Source organism: Lemur catta, chromosome 2 (assembly GCF_020740605.2).
Source record: "Lemur catta isolate mLemCat1 chromosome 2, mLemCat1.pri, whole genome shotgun sequence".
Classification (NCBI taxonomy): Eukaryota; Metazoa; Chordata; class Mammalia; order Primates; family Lemuridae; genus Lemur; species Lemur catta.
This window is the reverse complement of record NC_059129.1, coordinates 45,410,774-45,433,119: the sequence shown is the minus strand read 5'-3', so window position 1 is coordinate 45,433,119 and position 22,346 is coordinate 45,410,774. Positions and strand designations below refer to the sequence as shown.

The following is a 22,346-nucleotide window of genomic DNA, read 5'->3' as shown; positions in this document are numbered from 1 at the left end:
TGCCAGCACATTCCCACCCCTGGACCTTTGCCCTGGCTGGCCCCTCCACCTGCAATGGAGGAAAGACTTTGCTCCCTTTAGGTCTTTGCTGAAAATTCACTTTCTTGGTAAGGTTTCCCCGAGCACCCTATTTAAAACTGCAACCTTTTCCCACACCCCCACTTCTGACGCCCCTTCCTTATTTTTTCTCACCCTAGGTTTTATCACCTGGGATATATTCTACATTTTACTTGTTTGCCTCATACATTAAAGTGACAGCTCCACAAGGGCAAGGATTTTCACCTGTCTTGCCCACGGCCCTATCCCTAACAAGTAGAAAAGTAACGTACGTATAGTAGGTGCTCAGTAAAATTTGCTGCATGAGTGAATGTGTGTCTCCCTTACCACATGTGAGCATGGGCAGGGGAGCTGGGTCACATTCACCTCTGGGGCTGCGGCAGCCGGCACTGCCCCAGCGCAGCTCCCAGGACGAGGGTGTTTTCTCTTTTCTCTGGGACACCCTGCACTCAACACTCCCTGCTGCCGCCCACTTCCGCTTCCTCCCACACTAGCTCCCACACCCACTCGCTCTGCCCCAACAGAACAGGCCTTAGGACAGGGAAGGAGGAAGTGACTGGCCCTCCGGCTTCCTTACCAAAGTTCTCTTTCATTCCTGGGAAAATGAGCCCCCGGTGAGGAGGAAGAAAAAGGAGAGGAGGAGCAGCAGCAGCAGCTGCCACAGCATCTTAGCCCAGAGGTGGTGGTGGCTTTTCTGAGGTCCAGGTACATACCCAGCACCTGCCATGTGACTTCCAAGTGGCTTGACCAAGGCCTGGAGGGGAGGTAATGAGGTGTGAATGCCCAGTCTTAGGGTTAACAAGAGAGGCCCCAAGTTCCTGCTCTCAGCCAAGAGGAACAAGCAGTGCCGGTGAAATGGAAATTTTCCAAGAATGGCTGCTACATCCTAGACTGATTGCTCTGCTCCTCTGGCTGCCAGCAGAACAGCCCAATCTATGCACTTGGGCTCTGGTACAAGCAAGATCTGCGTTCAAATCCCAGCTCCGTTGCCTACTGGCTATGTGATCTCGGGCAGACTTCTTAATCTCTTTGAGCCTTTGTTTCCCCATCTCCAAAACAGAGGATAAGAATAATACAGCACCAGGATGACGTAGTGCTTAAATTAGATAGCATGTATTGTGCTTTGCATACAGTAGGTGCCCAATAAATGGAAGCTGTTATCATCTTTTTTTTCTTTTTTTGAGACAGGGCCTCGCTCTGTCACCTGGGCTAGAGTGCAGTGGGTCATCATAGCTTACAGCAACCTCAAATTCCTGGCCTCAAGTGATCCTTCTGCCTCAGCCTCTCAAGTAGCTGGGACAACAAGTGCACGCCACCATACCTGGGTGATTTTTCTATATTTTGTAGAGACAGGGTCTCACTACGTGGCCCAGGCTTTGTTATCATTACCTTTAGAATTAGAGGGTCTCAGAGTTGGAAGGATTTCAAAAGAGTCTCTCATCCCATCCAATTGTTGATTATTGTTAGTAAACAGCATTATGAATATTTTGGTTTTCAGATGAGGCGACTAAGACTCTGAGAAGTTGGAAAACTTCCCCAAGGTCACAAAGGCATTTAAGTAAGAGAAGATTCCATTCTAGTTTTCATCTTTCCACTCCCTTCCTCTAGAGGCCTTCAATCACAATTTCAATAACTCCTTCTCTGGAGAAAATGTGCCTGGATGCGTTTCTGTAGGTCTTTCTGGCAGGCCCAAGAATTACAAACACAAGAACTACAACAGCCAAGTCGGTTGTGCTAACAGATGATCGGGACAAAGTAACTGGGTTTCAGGAGCAAGAATGGGCAGTAACACAGAGACATTTCTATGTTAGTCAGGGCAGGCCAGGTGACGCAGTGCTCGCAACCTACCCGGAGATCGTGGGGGCTGAGCACAGGAAACGCGGATTTCTTGTTGACGCTGTGAGGACAGAGCAGCTGTCCTCCATGCAGGGACTTGGTGATCCAGGCACCCCTCATCTCACAGTTCCTCATCTCACCACCTGGCCCAGGCAAGGGAAGAGAATTGGAGAACTGAAGGTTTTCTGGATGCTCCACAGAGGGTGAAATCAATCCCCACCCAAAATTGGTTTGGATATTGAGACTGAAGATGCCACACATACCAAGAAGACATGAAAGGCTTATGAATCCCAGGATGGAACTTTCCAGGGAGAACAGGGCAGGTGCAAGGAGGTGTGAGTGGCAAGAGTTGGAGGGACAGGTGGCTTTGACTTTCACTGTGGCTAGGAGGTGAGGCCAGGCTGAGGTTCCCGTGAGTAGCCTGGAGTTTGTGTGGTTTGTATGGTTTGAACTTCCCACCAGTGCCAAGGGAGGGAGCGTGTGGTTTTCTCCTGGGTTTGCCTAGATGTGGGGCAAAGGGGAGCGGTGGGGCTTGAAAGCGTCAGTGGTCAAACATCAAAAATGGAGTCTTCATTGTTACATCACATTTGCTCTTCTCTGCTTCAGCCCAGAAGTTACGCGTCGCTTCTACGTGCTGGCCAGAAATACTCACACTAGCCCAAGCCACCTGCAGAAAGACGGTCAGTCTTTCTGGTGCCCAGGAAGAAGAAAAGGAAATGAGACTTGGTGAATCCACAGCCTCTGCCTCGGGGGGGGGGGGGGGGCGGGAAGGAAGCCAAAGGGGTGGAGACCTCACCTCAGAAATAGGCTTCTGAGGGAGGGGCAGAGAGTCCTTTGGGCAGAAATAAGGCTCATCAGAATGGGGGAGGGAGATTTGGTTAAGGTGGCTTGGAACTTTTGTCTTTTTTGTTTGTTTTATTGGCACATAATAATTACACATATTAAGCTTTTGCCTTTTCAACTTCAAGACCACTCCACATCTCTAACACCCAGGGGAACACAGTGGCATTTGCATGCATGGCTGCAGAAAAGCATGCTGCTGCTGAATCTGCAGGGTAACAAACAAACCAAAACAAGCATTTGTCACCACAGCAAGAAAGGGGGATGCTGGGAAGCTTCACGTCTTCAAGGGACAGAATCAGTCAGGACTGACTTGATTGCAGGTCACAGGAACTCAACCCAAACTGGTTGAGGAAAAATGTGAATTTACTGGCTTGTGTAACTTAAAAGTGCAGGCATAGAGCTATCTGGCTTAAGGCACAGCTTGTTCCAGGAGTTAAAAGAAAGACACTATAACCTGTTGGCCCTATTCTCCTCTGCCTTAGCTTCATTCTGAGTCCACGTGGTAATAAGACGGCTGCTGATAACCACAGATCCATGTTCTCCCACGTTCAAGTCCAGCTCCTGTACAAATCCTAGGCTTCAATCTGATTGGACAAACTGGTCATGTGCCCCTCCAAACCGATTGTTAAGCTCAGGGCAACAAAATGAATCAGTCCTTGCGTCTGGAGGATTCGGAGTTCTGATGTGAATAGAGCTCTACTCAGCCCCATGGACCAGGAATGGAAGGGATGGTCTCCCTACAGGAAATTCGGGGTTACCAAGAGAAAGGGAGCAGTGGATCTTTGGCCTGCAAAATCCATAAATGATATGGCAAATGGGAATTTTAAAGGGACTAACCATTATGTTTAATTTAAAGCAATGTAAAGTGTCATTGGCACAACTTTGTGAACTAAAATAAAAATTTAAGCCCCCCCAGCTGACTGAATGGACACCCTCTCGGCCAAGGGGACTCCAGAAATACCATAAAGCTGAGTTGCTGGCCATGAGAAGAGAGGTCAGACATGCCTCAACATGCCCCGACATGCCCCCTCTCTTCTTGGCGATATCCTTCGTAACTCATTAACAGGCCTAAGGCAAAGCTTAAACCACACCTGCAGGTTATCAGTTTACTGAACAGATCACTGAGTCTGGGTACATGTCAGCTGGCTTGTCTCTGATTAACAGACTTCCTTATCTTAAAACATTCCAAGCCTTTAGACAAAGCTTCATTTCTTTAACAAATTACAAATTAAACAATCTTTAAACCCACCATAACCTGTAATGCCCCACTTCAAGATGTCCTGCCTTTATGGGCCAAACCAATGTACACCTTCCATGTATCGATTTATGACTTTACGTGTAATCTTGTCTCTCTGAAATGTATAAAAGCAAACTGTAACCCAACCGCGGCGAGGCCGCTTGCTCAAGGCCTTTTGGGCGTGGCTCCCTGGGCCATGGTCACACATATGCAGCTCAGAATCAACCTCTTTAAATTATTTTACAGGGTTCTTTTCCCTTGACAACTTTTATCATATATTCAGTCTTTCTTGGTTTTTAATTTTATAAAAGAGTACTTACAAGACCTTTCATAATTCACTACCAGCCTCAGCTCTCTTTACAAGACAATTGTGTTTCAAATGAATTCTACACATTTAAGGAGGACTTAGTATTCTAGAAGCAGTTTTGCCTACCCTTGGAAGGTTTTCTTCTCTGCCAGTGAGGAAAACAGCATCTACTCCAGGTATTTAAACACAGAGGATTTACCACAGGGAATCAATCACACGGGTGACAGAGGAGCTGAGAAACTAGACAGGAGGGTGAGGCGACTGGGAGATTAGTGACACTGGCAGACACCCGATGACCTATGGCTTGAGGAGCAATGTGAGAGGCCACGTGCATGAAGTTGGGGGTGGGGCACAGTGTAGAGGAGGGGCTGTCCTAAAGGAGCAGGAGCCATGGAGGAGACAAGGAGACTGCTGGTGACATCACCAAAGGGGGCGGTGAATTATGTGGCATCCCCCTTATCCTGCCCTGCAATCTTCAGCCAGACAGAGAAACCAGAGGACACGGGAGGCTGGGAAACGTAGTTCCCCGGGATAAGGTGCAGAGCAGGAGTGGGGCGAACGGGAGAGGACTGGCACACCTTCCTTCCCCACCCACCTGGCTTCTGTCTCTTCCCACTTCTGTCCCCTCCCACTCCTCAGGTCTGGCTTCAGGGTGCTTAACTTGTCGGGGGTTTGGGGAATGGGGGCCAGTCATACCTGCCACCAATTAAGCCCGGGAGTAGTATGATTTAAATGTTTGGAGGGGGAGACACGTCGCTCTGTGAGAAGAAACTCATAATTTTCCTTTGTTTTTTATTTTCACTCTCCATGAAAATTTTGCCATTTTTCACTTCTTGCAGAAAAGAAAGCCATGACTTGGTCGCGGACCTAGATGTAGATAGGTGCCCTCCTGAGTCAGCAATGACAATTCCGGAACACATGTTTTCTCTCTGGAAGGCCTGGTGTGGATGTATGAGGGGGATTGTGGGTAAGAGCCTGGCCTCGGGTCCCAGCTTCACCCCGTACTCTGGAAGCCTCAACACTCTGCCTGTAAAATAGGGATAAATATAATATCTGCTGCAACCTCATTGTGACAGTAAGACGAGTTAAGACAGTTAAGAAAGCACAGTGTCTGGAACATGGGAAGTGCTCAATAAACCTTAGCTGCTATTAGGTGACACCTGGAACTTTCGTAGCTACTGGGAAGGAACTCAGCCCGAGGGCCGTGGAGCTGCCCTGCCTCTGGACTTCCATGTCTGACCACCAATAACTCTCTTATCCCTGGGCAGTTTGGGTTGGTGTTTCATGTACTTAAAGCAGATCCCCACTGATCCCCCAACAGCGTGACCTGGGGCAAGGCAGGAGCTCCTCTGAGCCTCCGTTCTTTATCCACACAACCGAACTGATGATACCCCAGAGAGCGGAGACATCAATGCGCCAAGTCCCTTCCCCACCACAGGCAGAGCTCTGCACTTATGCTCCACACATTCTCACACTCCCCTAAGGACCTCCACCCTTGTTTCCCCCACAAAACATTCAGATACCCCCACTCAGTCCTTCCCCACCACACACCCATCCACCACACCACAACATACGCCCTCCAGGCACGCTCAACCCTGCCCTCCCCCGAAGCCCTCCAAGCCAGGAGTTGGCCTGGACCCACCCCCCTGTCCCCCACACCCTCCCTGCCCCAGTCCCTTCCTGCAGTTCCCCCCTGAGCTCCCACGGGGCCAGACTCCATGAGAAGCTCTTTCATGTCTCCAGTTTCCCCTTCTGCCTCCCACAGACTGGAACACCCCCCCCCCCCCGCCCCCAGGGCTCCTCTCCCAGAAAGTGCAGTCAGACGCCAGAGCCAGGAAGTGATTTTAATGTCACAGGAGCAAGCTGGGGGGCGCCCAGGGCCTCTGCCCCAAGGGAGGGAGGAAGGGGCAGCCGTGACCAGTCTGTGTCCTCCTCTATAACATATGGCACCGACGGGGACACATCAGGTCCTTGGATACGCAATTCAAGCCCAGTAGGCAGGGGCAGATGATGTTGGTGGCTCCCTTGGTCTGCAGGAAGTGGGTATGAGAGTTGGGAGTCAGCAGTATGCAGGAAGGAAGGAGGATTAAATTTGTTGGAGACCAGGAGCAGGAGCCCAGTGTTGGAGTGAGCCAGACCCGGGGTCTGTGGTTCTATAGCTTATAATTGCATGGGCTCAGGCAAGTTAATGAGCGGCTCCAACTCAGTGTCCTCATCTGTGAAACAGGGATAATAAGCGTGACATATCTCACAGGGTTGTTCTGAAGACGACATGAGATAAATAAGTGCCCGTAATGCAAAGAGCCTCTAGCCACTTCAGCTGTAGGGTCAGGCCACGGCAGGGACCCTGCTGATTCCTTAGGGCACTGGCAGCTCCCCAGACAGGAACACGGAGGCTGGGCCCATCTTCCTTAGAGAGGTTTGGGCCCAGGGCCAGGTGAGCAGGAACAAGAACTGTGCCTTCTGCTCTCGGCGTTTCTACCAGCTACTAACCTCAATGCTTGATTGAGCACTGTCCTCGCCAGGACCTGTGCTGGTCCCAGTAACCTGGTGTGGTAGGTAGTTTAGCCCCACCTTGCAGATGAGGAAACTGAGGCTCAGAGAGCCCAGGTGACCTGTCTGAAGTCATAAAGACAGGAGGTAGAATAGCCAGGATTTAAACTCAAGTCCAACTCCAAAGCTTAAGGTCCTGCTGCTGCAAGGCCATACTCCTCTCAAGAAATTAGGCCATTTTGGCAGGGAGATGAGGACTGGTAGTAAGAAGGTTTTTTCCCACCTACCTTTCCTCAGTGACGTTAGGGAAAGATAGTCATTCATTCAACAAGCATTTGTTGAGCATCTACTATGTGAAGGCACTTAGCTGGGGGCAGGGGCTTCATAGATGAATAGGATGCAATCCCTCCCCTTAGAGAGCACGAACCATTGGGCTGGCGGACGGGAGGCATGGCAAATCAGGGAGACACATGCTCCGCTGAGATGAGCCCAACACATGGGCGCTCTGAGGAGAGAAGGCTTCTCAGAGGAGGTGGCTGGAGTTGTAACTCAGGATGAGTAGGAGTTTGCCAGGTGGAAAGAGGGGAGGAGCACTCCAGGTAGAAGGCACAAAAGCAGGTGGGGACACATTTTTTTTTAACCTCCCCCACCCCTTCCCTACTGGCCAGAAGGAGCTGCCCCACCCCCGCCTCACCTGGGGCAAACAGACCATAGTTTTTCTGGCCCTGGGGGCACAGAAGGCTCCACCAGCCTCCAAGTCCATGAGGCAGCAGCCAGTGTAGCACTCAGCGTAGTGGGAGCACTTGTCCCCGGTTATCTGTGGGGATAGGCAGGATGTCTGCCAGGCTGGAGACAATCCCAGAGAAGCCATAGGATTGTCACCCGCAGGTCACACCCGACACCCCTCCCCCAGCAGGGCTCAGGGGAGCAGGGAAGATGAGAAAACGGGGCTGGGGCCCCCCTCACTTCCATGGGTCCCAAGAGTGTCCTGTGCTGGGGTGGGGGGAAGCAGATACTCTCAGGTCACACTTTGCGGGGGCAGAAAGGGAGGGAGGGAAAGGGGAAGAGAAGAAAGAGTCCTCGTGCCCAGGGTCACTAGGCAGTGGGGGGAGGACAGAGGGACGAGGGGGAGAAACAGGAGCAGGTGGGGAGGATTTGGAAGTGAGCCCAGGGCTGAGACCGTCCGGAGGGCGCTGGGTGGGGGGAGTCGGGAAGAGACGGTGCTGGTCATAGGCCAATTTCTCTCACCCCCAAGGCCCTCAGGGGAAGGTGACATGGCCTTTGAAGTCCCTTTGGGAACCCCCAAGCTTCCAGCCTGGGCATAACTCCCCAGTTTGGGGGTGGTTCCGGTCCCCACCTCTCCCTCCAAAGCTACCCCACGCTTCGGCTCCACTGCCTGGGATGCCCCGGCTGCCACTCCTGTCGCACGGCAGAAGGTTCGGGAAGCGCTCTTTTGGCTCACCTTTTTATCCCGCGCAAGCCCGCCCCAGCAGGGGAGCAGGACCCCCGCCAGGAGCACGAAGGCAGCGGCCATGGGCCTGAGTGGCAGAGGGCGGGCGGGATCCGCAGGGGCCGCGGGCGAAAGCCCCTTTCCCTGCCGCGTGACCAGTGACCCGCCCGCCGCCCTCGGGAGGAGGCGGAGGAAGGCGGGACGGGACGTCTGGCGCTCGCACCGCCCGCCCGGCCACGGCCCGCGGCCCCCACGCCTCGGGGAGGGTGGGAGGAGGAAGGGCTCTGGCCTCCCGCAGGCAGGACTCTAGACTGTAGAATCCGTGGCAATAGCGCTTCATTTACCACTCATGTAAAGTCTGATTAGGGGCAAGAGACCCTTCTTCCGCCTGGTGGCGGTGCTGTCTGCAGGCCTGGCCCCAGGGTTGCTGTGGAAGGGGCCGAGACAGACGGAGGGAGCACACAGACACGCTACGTGCCTGAGCCAGGTGGCACTTCCTTTCCAAACAGACCATCAGCCAGAACGAGTCACATGAACCCAAACTTCTGCAAGGCAGACTGAACAATTCAAGGGATTCTTAGAATATTTGATGTGTGCTATTGCTTCTGCTGTGTAACTGTCACCTCTAGCTTACAGACAAGGAGCCTGAAAGCTCAAGGTAAGGTCCCTTGTCCACGTACCATGACTAAATGGCAGAGTCAAAGGTAAATCCCAGGCATTCGAGCTATGGAGTCCAAGCTCTCACCAGTGTTCTACACAGCTTTGGGCAGCCAGAAGTCTTTGTCCCCCGCAGTGGGATTCCTGTCATTACTGTGTCCCCTGCCTACGGCAGTCACGGTCTAAACTCTCTTCAGATATGTGTTTAGCCACCTTGATTGGCCAGTTCCCGGCCCAGTCAGAGCCACTTACGCTGGTGCAGTGTCCCTTGAGAACTGGAGAGGAACCCCGGGGTGAATACTTCCTTGTGTCATTTACCACTGTCCCTTGCCCATCCCCTTGCCAGTGTTGGATATTTGGTGAGTATTGCTGACAGCCTAGGAAAAGGGCGAATTTGAGGGCACGAGGCCGGCAGCTGTGTGTCAGGGCTGGCAGCCCCTGGCAAGTCCACTGAAGGCCCGAGGGCATAGTGAAGCCCCTGAAATTCTATGCAAAATATTGTGTGCACGGCTTCCCCCCACCCTTTAAGCCAGAGAGGTGCAGTTTTCCTCAGAAATGACTGGTGCAGAACCTTTATTTTAAGGCGAGGAAACTGCAGCCCAGAGAGAGAAGGGACGTCGCCAGGTGACTCAGCTGCTAGTAGGAGAGCCAGGCCCAGACCCCAGGCTCCTGACTCCAAGTCCTGTGCTCGTTCTTCTGTACCAATGGCCTGTCTCCAAAATCCAGCCCTGCCCTGGTCACAGGCACCGGTCCAGGACGCCTGTGCGGTGTGCAGGGTGGGAGCCAGCTCACCAGGATGTCCAGGGTGGGGGCTGGGAGGGGTCACTGAACCACCTGACCTCTGAGCCTGGCCCCAGCTCTGCCTCTTGGCCAGACCCCGAAACTGGCCACCTCAGACATCAAGGAGGAGAACAAGGGTCAGTTGAGGGCGGAGGAGCACCTCGAGGGTGGACCTCTGCCCCCCACTCTCTGTCCCTTCACCTCCCCTCCCTGACATTCTCTGGTGTCTTCGTCACTCCTGCATCTTCCTGGTGGCCCAAGTGGTGGTTTCCATGGCAGTGTTCTCACTGGTCTGCAGCAAAATGAAAAAAATAAAGGTAATGCAGTAGTGTTTTTGTTAAAGGTAAGTATATTTAGTTTAAGAGCAATTCTTCCTTCTGAAATTACATCCATTTTTGGTGTTAAAATGCACTTTTAGGAAATAATGGCAATGATACTATAGCTCTGTTTCATTTTCTATGTTGCGATTTGGCCAAATATACAAATTCTGTCATTCCCCATAATTTTTTGGAAGTTTTATAAGTCTGTGAAATCCAAGATAAAATTCTGGAGGCAAATGACCTAGTGGCAATTGCCCATGACTCAGTTCATTCCTGCAGGATCTCTCAGAGGCCCCTGGGAAGCGTGACGGACAAGTCAGTGCCCTGAGAGTTTGAAATGCCGGGCAGATCAGCAAAGGCTTCCTAAGAAGAGGAGCCGCGGGAGGAAACGTGGGGGGGTGCAGAGGTGGAGGCACCGAGCTCCCACGCAGGGCGCCCAGGATGTCCTGGGGCTGAGCAGGAGGGCCATGCTCTTTTGCTAAGCCTCGAGGGGGCCTGGGCTTGGGGCAAGCAGAGGCTCAGGGCTTCCAAGCAGGGGTACCGAGTGACAGTGACCAGAGTGTGCGGATGGGACAGCGAGGAGAGGGTGTCTACTTGTGGAGGGACGCAGACTCGGGGCAGTCAGTGCCCCAGGGAACCTGGGGCACCGTGAGAGTAACCCCAGTGGAGGTGGCTCCTCAGAGGAAAACTGGGCTGGTGGTGGCAGTGCTGGAGTCAGGGCAGGGGGACCCTAGCCTGTGAGCCAGGCGGAGGGGGAGGGGGGTTGCCCTGCTCCGTCTGTGAGCCTGAGCGGCCCAGCACGCCCTGAGGGAGGTCAACTCACACCCGGCCTCCGGTCACCCCTCCTCACCCACGCGCACACTCGGAACACACAGTTCTCATTTTATTTCTTCCCGGGACAGGCTGGCCCTGGCGAGGGGCTATCAGCTCAGCTTGGCAGGAAGACAGGCCTGGAAGGAGAGGAGGGCCCCGGGGAGCCTCTTCCCAGGCCTGGCTGTGCCCTTAGGCCCTGGGCCCTAGAGGACAGAAGTGGGCAGTTATACCTGGCGGCCCGGTGTGCGGCCCCCTTGCCTTCCACCCGTGGAGGTGATGGAGCTTCTCAAGCAGGTTAGCCTAGGACGAGGCCTTCCTCAGAGCAGGGCTCCCCTCAACCTCTGTGTTCAGGTGAAACGTTCGTGCAGCAGAGATGTCCCCAGGGAGGACATAGCAGGAGGATGCCCTGACCTGGCGTTCTGCCCACACTGCCTACGTGCAGGAAGGATGCATAGACTCCCTGGCACCAGGTGACCCAAGGCTCTTCCTTCTCCCATTCCTTGAGTCTGAGCCACATTAGTACCGGTCACTCTGGCAGTAAGGGCCCCTTGGTCCCCTCAGGGAGCCGTGGGGTAATCTCAACTCCTTTAGGTGCCAGTGAAAGAAACACAAGCCAAACTAAGTTATTTAAAAAGTAAAAGCCAAAAGGAGCGGTGTTATGTCAGTAGCTATGCAAGGCTGGCCTCGGGAGTCCAAAGACACACACGTTGACACTAGGTGTCTCTCTCTGCAGCTCCGGCTTTTGTGGCAGCCTCATTTCCTCTCTGGGAGGGAGACTGCCTCTCTGTGGACAGTGAGGGGAAGGGAGGCTAAGCTGTACAAAGCTCCACGCACCTCCCTTCAGAGCCCATATAGAAAACCCTAGAAGACGGGGGGACCAGGGACTTTTATTGGCAGAACCTCATGGAGCCTGAACAGGGCAGGTTCCCAAAGCCAGGGAGATGGGAAGTGGATGCCAAATAGAATTACAGGTGTCTGTGACATCCCAACTTGCCACACTGAGGATTGTTCTGCTTTAAGACCACACCTGGGCCAGGTGCAGTGGTTCAGGCCTGTAATCCTAGCACTCTGGGAGGCTGAGACGGGTGGATCCTTTGAGCTCAGGAGTTCGAGACCAGCCTGAACAAGAGCGAGAGCCCCCATCACTACTAAAAATAGAAAGAAATTAGCTGGACAACTAAAAATATGTAGAAAAAATTAGCTGGGCATGGTGGTGCATTCCTGTAGTCCCAGCTACTCAGGAGGCTGAGGCAGAAGGATTGCTTGAGCCCAGGAGTTTGAGGTTGCTGTGAGCTAGACTGACGCCACGGCACTCTAGCCAGGGTGACAGAGCGGGACTCTGCCTCAAAAAAAAAAAAAAAAAAAAGAACCAGACCTGGATTCAGGAACGACTCCTTGAAGGCAGGAAGGAGCCATGGACATGAGCCTTTAGCCAGGGCAACACCAAAGGAAAGGCACTGGAAACTTGTGCTAACCAGCCCCCAACCCCAAGAAGCCTTAAGCTACCTTTTACAGACCAATGCATTTCAATCACTTTTGTACTACAAAACACAGTAAAGGATACATTTTATATAGGTGTCATACAACTAGTATTTGTTATTGTCATCTGTTTCAATTAGTTGGTATCTGTGCCGTGCTGGTTGCTGGATATTTTGATTATTATCACTGCAAATGTGTGTGTGCATGTATGTGTACAATTACACAATGTGTTGATGTGTGTATGGAACTAAAGTTTCACAAAGCAATACTTACATTTACTACATGTGATCTTCTCTGAGATTTTCTATTCTATTTCATCTTTTATTAAATAAAAATGCTGGTTAGTGAGAAAGGGAGGAAAAAAAAATGCTTCTGGGCCCAGTGGCTCACAAGCCAAGGCAGAAGGATCACTTGAGCCCAGGAGTTCGAGACCAGCCTGAGCAAGAGTGAGACCTTATCTCTACAAAAAAATAGAAAAATTATCTGGGCATGGTAGCATGCACCTGTAGTCCCAGCTACTCGGGAGGCTGAGGCAGGAGGATTGCTTGAGCCCAGGAGTTTGAGATTGCAGTGAGCTGTGATCACACCACTGCAGCCCAGTTTGGGTGAGAGAAAGGAAAAAAAAAAGTCTCAAAGGAAAAAAAACAGCTCAACAAGCCCAGCCACAGCAGCCGCCACTGGAACAAAATAAATGTGTGGAGGTGGCACAGGTTACCTGGATGGGGTAAAGTTAGGTTTCTACTTCCTGTCTGAAAACTTTTCAATTTTTACAGCTTTGAGTGCCAACTTATGCTTTTTATTTCTATGCTTCTCTTTCATATAGATCGAATATGTTGATTTTTCACAAATCAAATTTCCAGTGGTCAAGGGTCAAGGGTTCCAGTCCTCTCTGGGAATTGGAACCTTGCCCCTCACCAATTGCACTGCACTTTTGCACCCACCTTGGTCCACTGTCTGGTATGTAAGCTTCCACTTACTGAATCCTTTGTCACCCTCTTCTAGCAACAATCAAGAGAGAATGATCATCCACTCTGTGGCACCAGCTTTTGTTGAATAAAGTGTGCCCAGGGACCAGGAAGTACGAATACGCTTCTCTGTCCTCTCTCAGTCGCTGGTAACTGGAACTTGCTCATCCCTTCCCAGACCTCCATAGTAATTGTAGTACTTCTCCCTAAAATCAGTAACTTCACAAACAAAATAATTGCTGTTTGGGGAAACCAAGGCAAGAGATGGCTCCGGGAAAGACCGGCAGATACATGAACTCACCTCCCCTCTCCAAGTCCTCTGATGGACCAAACTCACTCCCTTCCCTGGTACCTCTGCTCCCTGCTCACCTGCCAGCTCCTCTTAGAGAGGATGCAATGAGAGTACTCAAAACTCAGTAAATATCTGTCAAATAAATAAATTATAAAATAAATAAATCACTAATCATGGAATCTCATTTACTAAGGCAGGGCTGTAGGATATACAAATAGGTTTGGCTATGATCACGCCACTGCACACACCAGTTTGGGTGACAGAATAAATGTCTTAATATAAGATAAAAGTTTATTTCTCTTTCATGTAACATTCTAACATTCTGAGCACACACAGTCCAGGGAGGATGTGGCAGCTCCATAGCCTCGGCAGTCCAGGCTTCTTTAATTTTGTTGCCCTGGCATCTACAGGTGTTGCCATCTTCAACGTGGTCCAAGATTGCTTACCAACCTGCTCACATTTCACGCAGTGAAATGGAGGACCTGGAAGAAGGGGCAGCCTTTAAGGACGTTTCCACTCCATTGACTGGTCATAGTCACGTGGCCACACCTAGCTGCAAGGAAAGCTGGGCAATGTGGTGTGTATTCCAGGCGGCCATGTGCCCAGATAAAAATCAGGCACGGGCCAGAGTCTAGCAGTCTGTGCCATGTTTTGGGTAGGGGGCAAATAAATACAATATGTAGGGTGAGGTGGGGTATGCTTCCTTTATTTTATTTTATTTTTTAAATTGACACATAATAATTGTACATATTTGGGAGTACATAGTGAAGTTTCAATACTTACAATGTATAGTGATCAGATCAGGGTAATTAGCACATCCATCATCTCAAAAATTTGTGTTGGGAACATTTAATATCCTCCTTCCAGCTATTTGAAACTATATATCATTGTTAACTATAGTCATCCTACAAAGATATAGAACACTAGAATTTATTCCTCTTATCTAGCTATAATTTTGTATCTTTTAACAAATCTCTCCCTATCCCCGCTTTCCCCTACCATTCCCAGCCTCTCGAGTCCTCTGTTCTACTTTTTACTTCTATGAGATCAACTTGTTTTAGCTTCCACATATGAATGAGAACATGTGGTGTTTAACTTCCTGTTCCTGACTTATTTCACTTAGCATAATGTTCTCCACTTCCATCCATGTTTGTTTCCAGAAATGACAGGATTTCATTCTTTTTTATGGCTGAATAGTATTCCATGGTGTATATATACCACCGTTTCTTTATCCACTCATCTGTTGTTGGATATCTAGGCTGGTTCTACATCTTGACTATTGCGACTAGTGCCAATAAACATGCGGGCGCAGAGGTCTCTTTGATAGACTGATTTCCTTTCCTTTGGATAAATGCCCAGTAGTGGGATTGCTGGATCATATGACAGTTCTATTTGTAATATTGTGAGGAACCTCTATACTGCTCTCCATGGTGGCTGTGCTACTTTATATTTCTGCCAACAGTATCTAAGAGTTCTCTTTTCTCTACATCCTCACCAGCATTTATTTTTTCCCTTTTTGTTAATAGCCATCCTAACTGGGGTGAGATGACACCTCACTGTGGTTTTGATTTGCATTTTCCTGATGATTACAAATGTTGAGCATTTTTCATATATTTTTGGCCATTTGTATGTCTTCTTTTGAGAAATGTCTGTTCAGATCATTTGTACATTTTTTAATAGAATTCTTCTTCTCCTCCTCCTCCTCCTCCTTTCATCTTTCTTCTTCTTGTTCTCATTTTAGAGATGGGGTCTTTTTATGTTGCCCAGGCTGGATTTGAACTCCTGAACTCAAGCGATCCTCCTGCCTGAGCCTCCTGAGTAGCTGGGACTACAGGCCTGTGCCACCACACCTGGCTTGCATTGTTGTTGTTGAGATATTTAAGATCCTTGTATGTTCTGGATATTAATCCCCTGTCAGATGAATAGTTTGCAAATATTTTCTCCCATTCTGTAGATTGTCTTTTCACTCTGTTGATTGTTTCCTTTACTGTGTAGAAGCTTTTTAGTTTGATGTAATGCCATTTGTTTATTTTTGCTTTTGTTGCCTGCACTTTTGAGGTCTTACTCATAAAATCTTTTCCCAGACCAATGTACTGAAGCATTTCTCCTATTTTCTTCTAGTAGTTTTATAGTTTTGGGTCTTACATTTATGTCTTTGGTCCATTTTGGGTTTTTTCTCTGTTTATTTGTTTGTTTGTTTGTTTTATAGAGACAGAGTCTAGCTCTGTCACCCAGGCTGGGCCGCAGTGGCATGATCATAGCTCACTGCAGCCTTGAACTCCTGGGCTCAAGTGATCTGCCACCTCAGCCTCCCAGGTAGCTAGGACTACAGGCATGCACCACCATGCCCAGCTACGTTTTATAAATTGTTTTACAGAAATGAGCTCCCAGGCTGGTCTTGATCTCCTGGCCTCAAGCAATTACAGGTGTGAGCCCCCATGCCCAGCCTTGATTAATTTTGAGTTGATTTTTGTATAGGGTGAGAGGTGGGGGTCTAATTTCATTATTCTGCATATGGATATCCAGTTTTCCCAGCACTGTCCTTTCCCCAATGGATGTTCTTCGCACCTTTGTCAAAAATCAGTTGGCTGGATATATGTGGATTAATTTCTGGATTCTGTATCCTGTTCCATTGGTCTATGTGTCTGTTTTTATGCCAGTACCATGCTGTTTTGGTTACTACGGCTTTGTAATATATTTTGAAGTCTGGTAGTGTGATGCCTCCAGCTTTGTTCTTTTCACTCAGGATTGCTTTGGCTATTTGGGGTCTTTTGTGGTTCTATACAAATTTTATGACTTTTTCTATTTCTATGAAAAATATCATTTTTGATAGGAATTGCATTGAATCGGCGGATCACTTTGAGTAGTACGGGGTATGTTTTCTAATTTCACAAGCCACACTCCCATCTATGCCCAAGAGTCTCTAAGCTCCTTAACCATGCAATCTCCGTTCCATGGCCTCTCTGTCTCCTGGGCTCACATTTCACTCCAACATCCCCTAAAATACAAGCATCCAGGGTGATATGACTATGGAGAGATCCTATAGTAAGAATTCATTTCCCTCTGTCATCCTGCATCACCTGACCGGCAGGGCTGTGCCAGACACAGTGGCCCACATTTACAGCTCTTATATACACCAAAAACGTGCCAGCCATGTGCCCACAGGATGTCACCGATGCTCAGCAGTCAGCTTTGATAGTTTCCAGCCTTAGCAGGCAGGATACATTACACAGCACCTCCTCTCCACTGTCCAGTGATGTGACCTGGGGCACCTTTGGCCTTGGGGAATCTTCCCTGAGGTTCCACCCAGGGTCAAGTCTGTAGAATCAGCTCACACCCTTGGAAGCAGCTGAGATTCTCGCAGTTGTCTGGGTGGCTCGGTAGAACACTAGGAAACAGCAGGAGGTTTAATCCCACTTCGAGAACTCAGCTCTCTTCCTCTGCCTTCCTTCCCTCTTCTCACTCTATTCTGTGTAACGAGGTCACTGCGTCTCAAACAATAATAATACATAACTATTTGAAGGAATCACATTTGTATGTTTTTCTGTGACTTTTTGCTCCCTGCTCATTCGTTTTGCCCTCTGTTACTCATCAGAAGATACGCCGCAGCAAGTGCCGGCTGCTTAGGGGAAACGTGGGGAAAATCATCTATTCACTTAACTTGTTCCTGCCAATTAAGGAAAGAAGTGTCACTTAGTTTTGACCGTAGGACTCCTTGGCCAGCCCATGGAAAAGAGGCACTCTAAGGTGTCAGTGGCTGAGAAGCTCAGGAGCAAGGAGAGGCTTTCGAGGAAAGGCAAAGTGAAGAGGAGGGGACCTCCTGGCCGGGGCTTTGGCTCATCCTTCGGCTCAGTGGCAGGAGGTGCTGTTGAGGGGAAGCCCACTCTCCATGCCTTTCTTGTTTCTCTCAAAGGAATCCTTGTCCTGTGCCAGGACGCGTGGATGGCCATAGCTACTTTTGGGCAGGGGTCACAGGCATTAAAGGTCCCACATTTGAATGTAGTACTGGCTATTTTTCTTTTCATCCTTGAGTGGAAGAAGAGAACTGACCCAGTGCGTGGACCCTTGGAATAGTCACCTGTTGCATTAATTACCTTCTGTTGCATAACAAATTACCCCCAAACCTAGCAGCTTAACAAATCACTATCATCTCACACTTTCTGTGTGTTGGGAGTCCAGTCACAGCCGAGCTGGGGCCCCCGGCTCTGGGTTTCTCACAAGGCTGCAGTCAAGGCTGGGTTTCTCACAAGACTGGGGACCAGGCGCGGTGGCTCACGCCTGTCATCCTAACACTCTGGGAGGCCAAGGTGGGAGGATCGCTCGAGCCCAGGAGTTTGAGGTTGCAGTGAGCTACGATGATGCCATGGCACTCCAGCCTGGGTGACAGAGCTAGACCCTGTCTCCAAAAAGAAAAAAAAAAGGTGTTGGCTGGGGCTGCGGTCATCTTAAGAGTCATCTTTGGGCTCCACTGGGGAAGGATCTGCTTCTAAGCTTATTCATGTGGTCACTGGCAGGTCTCAGGGCCTTGCAGGCTGCTGGACTGTCAGTCTCGGTTCTGCACAGGCTGTTGGCCTGAGACCCTCTGGGTTCCACACCCTGCAGTCCTCTCCACAGGGAAGCGGACAGCACGGCAGCTGCCTTCATCGGCATAAGCAGATGAAGGGGCCAGAGAGAACGGGAGAAAGATGGAAGTCACAGTCTTTTGTAATTTAGTCTCCAAAGTAACATTCTCTCACTTTGCCATATCATATTGGTTAGAAGCAAGTCACTAAGCCTAGCTCACATTCAAAGGAAGCAAATTAAATAGGGCATATTTAGGAAGTGGCATAATTTCAGAAGGCTGCCTGCCACATCTGCCATCTATTATTATCAGAGATGTGTAAAAGTTGTACTTGCTGATGATAAAAGGGTTCTTGTTTCATAAAAATTAAATCAATCTCTTTCCTCTTTTTCCTCTCTCTCTCTCTCTCTCTCTCTCTCTCTGTCTCTCTCTGCTTTTTCACTCATAAGAGCAACTCTAGAGTTCTTATTGCTTTGGGCTCAGAGGGCAGTTGGTGGTAGCATGTGAGTTTAGAGAAGAGGGAAGGCCCTGCTTTAAGTTTTAAGGCAAACCAGAGACCCCCAGCCCAGTCTGCTTGAGTACTCTGTGCTGGGCTCCTAGTGGAAGCCGTGCAGGGGGCTCGGAGTTCCCTTTGTCTCTGTCTCTCATTTATCTCCTTCAAGCAATCAGTTACAGTGTAACTGGCATCTGCCTGGCCAATGCCATGTTCCAGTGCCCTACCCCCATCATCGTCCCATCGGAGGGAAACACTGATTGGTTTCCCTGTTGGGAAAGTCCAGCTAGTCGTCCATTCTGGAGAGCTTTTCTCTCTCCTCTCTGGAGAACCAATTCAAGCCCCTCTTCTCTGAAGCTTTCTCCAAATCAACTGAAAGGATGTTTCCTTGGAAATATAATCTCCTGAAGGTAAATCAAGTCTGTAGGTAAGAAAACCAGCTAACCAGCTGCAAGGAAGACAGAGGGAGGGGATGGGGCGGCAACTATTGGTTAAAAACTTTCTCTTCTCCGTGGCCGGGAACCTCTCTATGGGGAGACAGATGCATCTAGCTGCAGAGCACACAGTAGGTGTTCAATTAGTCCTTGTTGATTCATGCTCCCTGTGACGGTTTTTAAGTATTGACAAATCTCTGACACTCTTCACTTCAAAATGTAGAGCCTAATTCCCTTTCCTTTGAATGGGGGCTGCACTCACCATTAGAATGAATGGAATGTGTTGGAAGTGGCAACTAGGACTTCTGAGGTTAGGTCAGAAAAGGCATTGCAGCTTCTGCTCTGCTCTCTCTTGGAGGATTCACTCTGGGAAAGCCACCTACTATGTCATGAGGACTCTCAAACACCTGTGTGGGATGCCCACATGTAGAGAAACTGAGGCCTCCTACCAACAGCCAGCACCAACTTGGAAGCCCCATACATGCGCCATCTTGGAAGGGGACCCTCCAGCCCTAGTCAAGTCTTCAGATAACGGCAGCCTCAGGCAAAAGCTTTACTAACTGCAGCTACACTGAGCCAGAACCAGCCAGCCAAGACGTTCCTGAATTCCTATAAGAGATAACATATGCTTATTGATATTTTAAATTGCTAAGAGGATGGGAGCTGGAGGGACATTGCAGGAGGACAAGTTTTTGCTTCCTGGTTCCAATGTGCTTGATTGATAGGCTTCTACAGCCCAAACACCTTTTCCAGCGACACCCAGTGGCTAGCAGCTCCTCCTGGCACAGCCCCACCCTGGGCTGTAGTGTAAGCAGAATGCCTCCACCTCCTGCAGCCTTTGCACCTTCTCCAGCACCCAGCACCTGTGTGCATATGGCTTTTCCCACATGAGGCTCCTGCAGCACCCACTGGTTCTCCAGTGCCAGCTCCTATGGTACATGGAGGCCAGCAACACCCAGTGGGTGTCCCCACTCAGGCGGTTTTGTAGTGGAGTGCCTTTGGTTCCATGTCTCTCCACAAAGAGCTTTCCCTGGCATCCTAGAGTGCATATTTCTGGCAAGTTCCACCGGCATGACTTTTCTGCCATCTAGTGAGCCACTAGATGCTCTCCTCAACAAGGTCTGGATCTCAGCCCCAGGTGAGGGGGGGGTGGTATTTCTTCCTCAGGTGCTCTGGCTCAGCCCCAGAGGGAGGAGCTGCCCCTTACGTCTGCTATTCATGTGTTCTGTAGGGTTCTCATTACTCCTTGCTAACCAATTCTTTGTTACTCCAATCCCTTGTTTTAATTATTAATTTAGAATTTTCTGTTCAAATTACTGCGTGGTTTTCTCTCAATCAGACTCAGACCCAGACACTCTATGTTTTCGTGTAGCTTGTCACACAGCAACAGATAACTAATGCAGCACTCCCATCTCCTCTGCCCACTTCTAACTCTCCTTTCACTACCGTCAGCCGGTTGCTACTATGTGCCTACCCTGAGCAGGCTCTTCCTTCAGGCTTTGATAAGCAGTCAGATATGCTTTACTGCAAAATCAAAACAAAAACAAACAAGGTTTATAGGATCCAAGCTTTAGTTTGCCAAATGCCAAGTGAGAGGTTCAGATGAGAAGTGCTATAGGAAGTACCAAAGGCTGGTATAGTGGAAGAAAGATCTAGGCTGCAGTAGGGCATGGTTCAACTTTGATGACTCTCGAAGTCACAGCCCAGTAGAAAGGAGAAGGAAGGCCATTTTAGCATTGTAGGCAGGGGAGGTTGTGTGGGAAGTTTGGAAGCAAGGCGACACATGGTATGATTAAGGCAGCAATGATTAGTTCACTCTAGTTTGGCTGGAGCGTAACTTTGGCACAGTAGGCTTGCGGCAGGCAAAAGGATCACATTGTAAAGGGCCTTGAATGCAAAGCTAATTCATTTGGCTCTATCATGTGAAGAAGGGGTCCAGTGACCACATCTTTGAGGACAAAACTCAACCTGCTTTTGCTGAGAGTATGTTTCTACTTGTTAGATCATGTGACTTTGCTTAGAGGCTGAGAAAAATTTCCCTATGGTAATAGGGAGTCCCTGAAGGTTTTTGAGGATGGTGCAATGTGGGATTCTAAGGTTCACCTGGAATGTGTAGGGCTGGAGAGGATGGAGACCAGACGTAGGAAAAGTCCTGATGTGGGGCGACAGGTACTGGCAGTAGAAATGGGAGGACTGGGCGGATTAGTGGGGAGGAGAATTTGAACGTGATGCCCAATCCCTTGCTGGTGATGTGGGCACACAGGGAGCTGGTTGGGGGGGCGGGGGTAGGGTGCTGTTGGCATTTGACAAGTTCCACTGGGGTGGCTGCAGTGTATCCAAGTAACAGGAAGAAGAAGCCTCAGTCCTGAACCCAAGAGAGAGACAAAGAATGTTGATTCAGATCCAGTAGTGACTGTCCACTCAGGGGTGACAAATCCGACTTTGGGAGATAGCTATGAAGTTGGTCCCCCTGTAGAAACCAGCTCTCTCTGATCAGCCCATCCTCACCAGCAGCCACGGTCCTCACCCCACACAAGTGACGTGACCCTGGGTCAGGGATTAAGTGGGGACAGATTTCCTTAGGTAGTTCAGTCCTAAACTGGCCTGTAAAAGCCAGAAGCATCAAGATCTTTCTCAACTACCACATGTTGGGCTTAGAATCCATGGCCCACTCTCACGAGGCTCAGGCCAAAGAATATGAAAGAACAAAAGCCCAATACTAGTAGGTTATAATCCTGTTTCTGCCCCAGACCGGTCCTGTGACCTTGAGCAAGTCATTTTTCTTCTCTGGGTTTGTTTACCTTTCAATAAAACGCCAGGGTTGGCCCTGGATGAGATTGCGGCTTTCAAACCCTGCTCTGAAGAATGCTGGGGTCCCACGGTGGGACCGCGTTCTGCCCCCTAGACAGAGCAGCGGCAGACTGTGAGTAGCTCCAACATTAGGCTTTTCTCCCATAACATTTTCTTAAACCATTAACAGCCACTACTGTGTGTTTGCCGGCAAGGACTCACAGATAACGCAGTGAATGAATAAGTGGGAAATGCAAATGAACGGGAACATCAGAAAATGGGTGACCATATTTGGTTCGACAGTCTTCTTGTTCTGAGAGACTTCATGATTATGGTTTTATGTGACTCACACAATCGCTCTGGTCTCCAAAGCTAAGTTCCAGTGGCATTTCAGGAAGCTTCATAAAGGACTCTAGGACTCCCCAGAGCCCGTAACCTGAAGAGACTGGAGAAACACTGGACTCAACACTCTCCAAGGACCTCTCCAGTGCTATCTTTCATTTTCTCAATGAAGCATTCACAGCCCATCTGTGGGAATG

At 49.7% G+C, this 22,346-nt stretch overlaps 1 protein-coding gene across 2 annotated transcripts; it reads right to left on the bottom strand.

Annotated features, from left to right (window-relative positions):
• Nucleotides 1-6,110: 6,110 nt before the first annotated feature.
• Nucleotides 6,111-8,374, bottom strand: CLPSL2 (colipase like 2). Of its 2 annotated transcripts, none has more exons than XM_045543588.1 (3): nt 8,236-8,374; nt 7,468-7,590; nt 6,111-6,310 (listed from the first exon to the last, which is right to left on the bottom strand). In XM_045543588.1, exons 1-3 carry the CDS (start codon nt 8,305-8,307, stop codon nt 6,215-6,217), a joined length of 291 nt encoding a protein of 96 aa, XP_045399544.1. In that variant the 5' UTR covers nt 8,308-8,374; the 3' UTR covers nt 6,111-6,214. The 2 variants fall into 2 exon arrangements, with proteins under 2 accessions (XP_045399544.1, XP_045399545.1); XM_045543589.1 differs by having other exon boundaries at nt 7,483-7,590.
• Between the last annotated feature and the right edge of the window lie 13,972 nt (nt 8,375-22,346).

Bases quoted from the DNA above. Each gene is read 5' to 3' on its own strand.
- CLPSL2 (XM_045543588.1), bottom strand. From the start codon at position 8,307: ATGGCCGCTGCCTTCGTGCTCCTGGCGGGGGTCCTGCTCCCCTGCTGG. The intron at 7,591-8,235 runs GTGAGCCAAAAG...CTATCCCCACAG, and splicing joins GGCTTGCGCGGGATAAAAAG to ATAACCGGGGACAAGTGCTC. The intron at 6,311-7,467 runs GTGAGGCGGGGG...CACTTCCTGCAG, and splicing joins CTATGGTCTGTTTGCCCCAG to ACCAAGGGAGCCACCAACAT.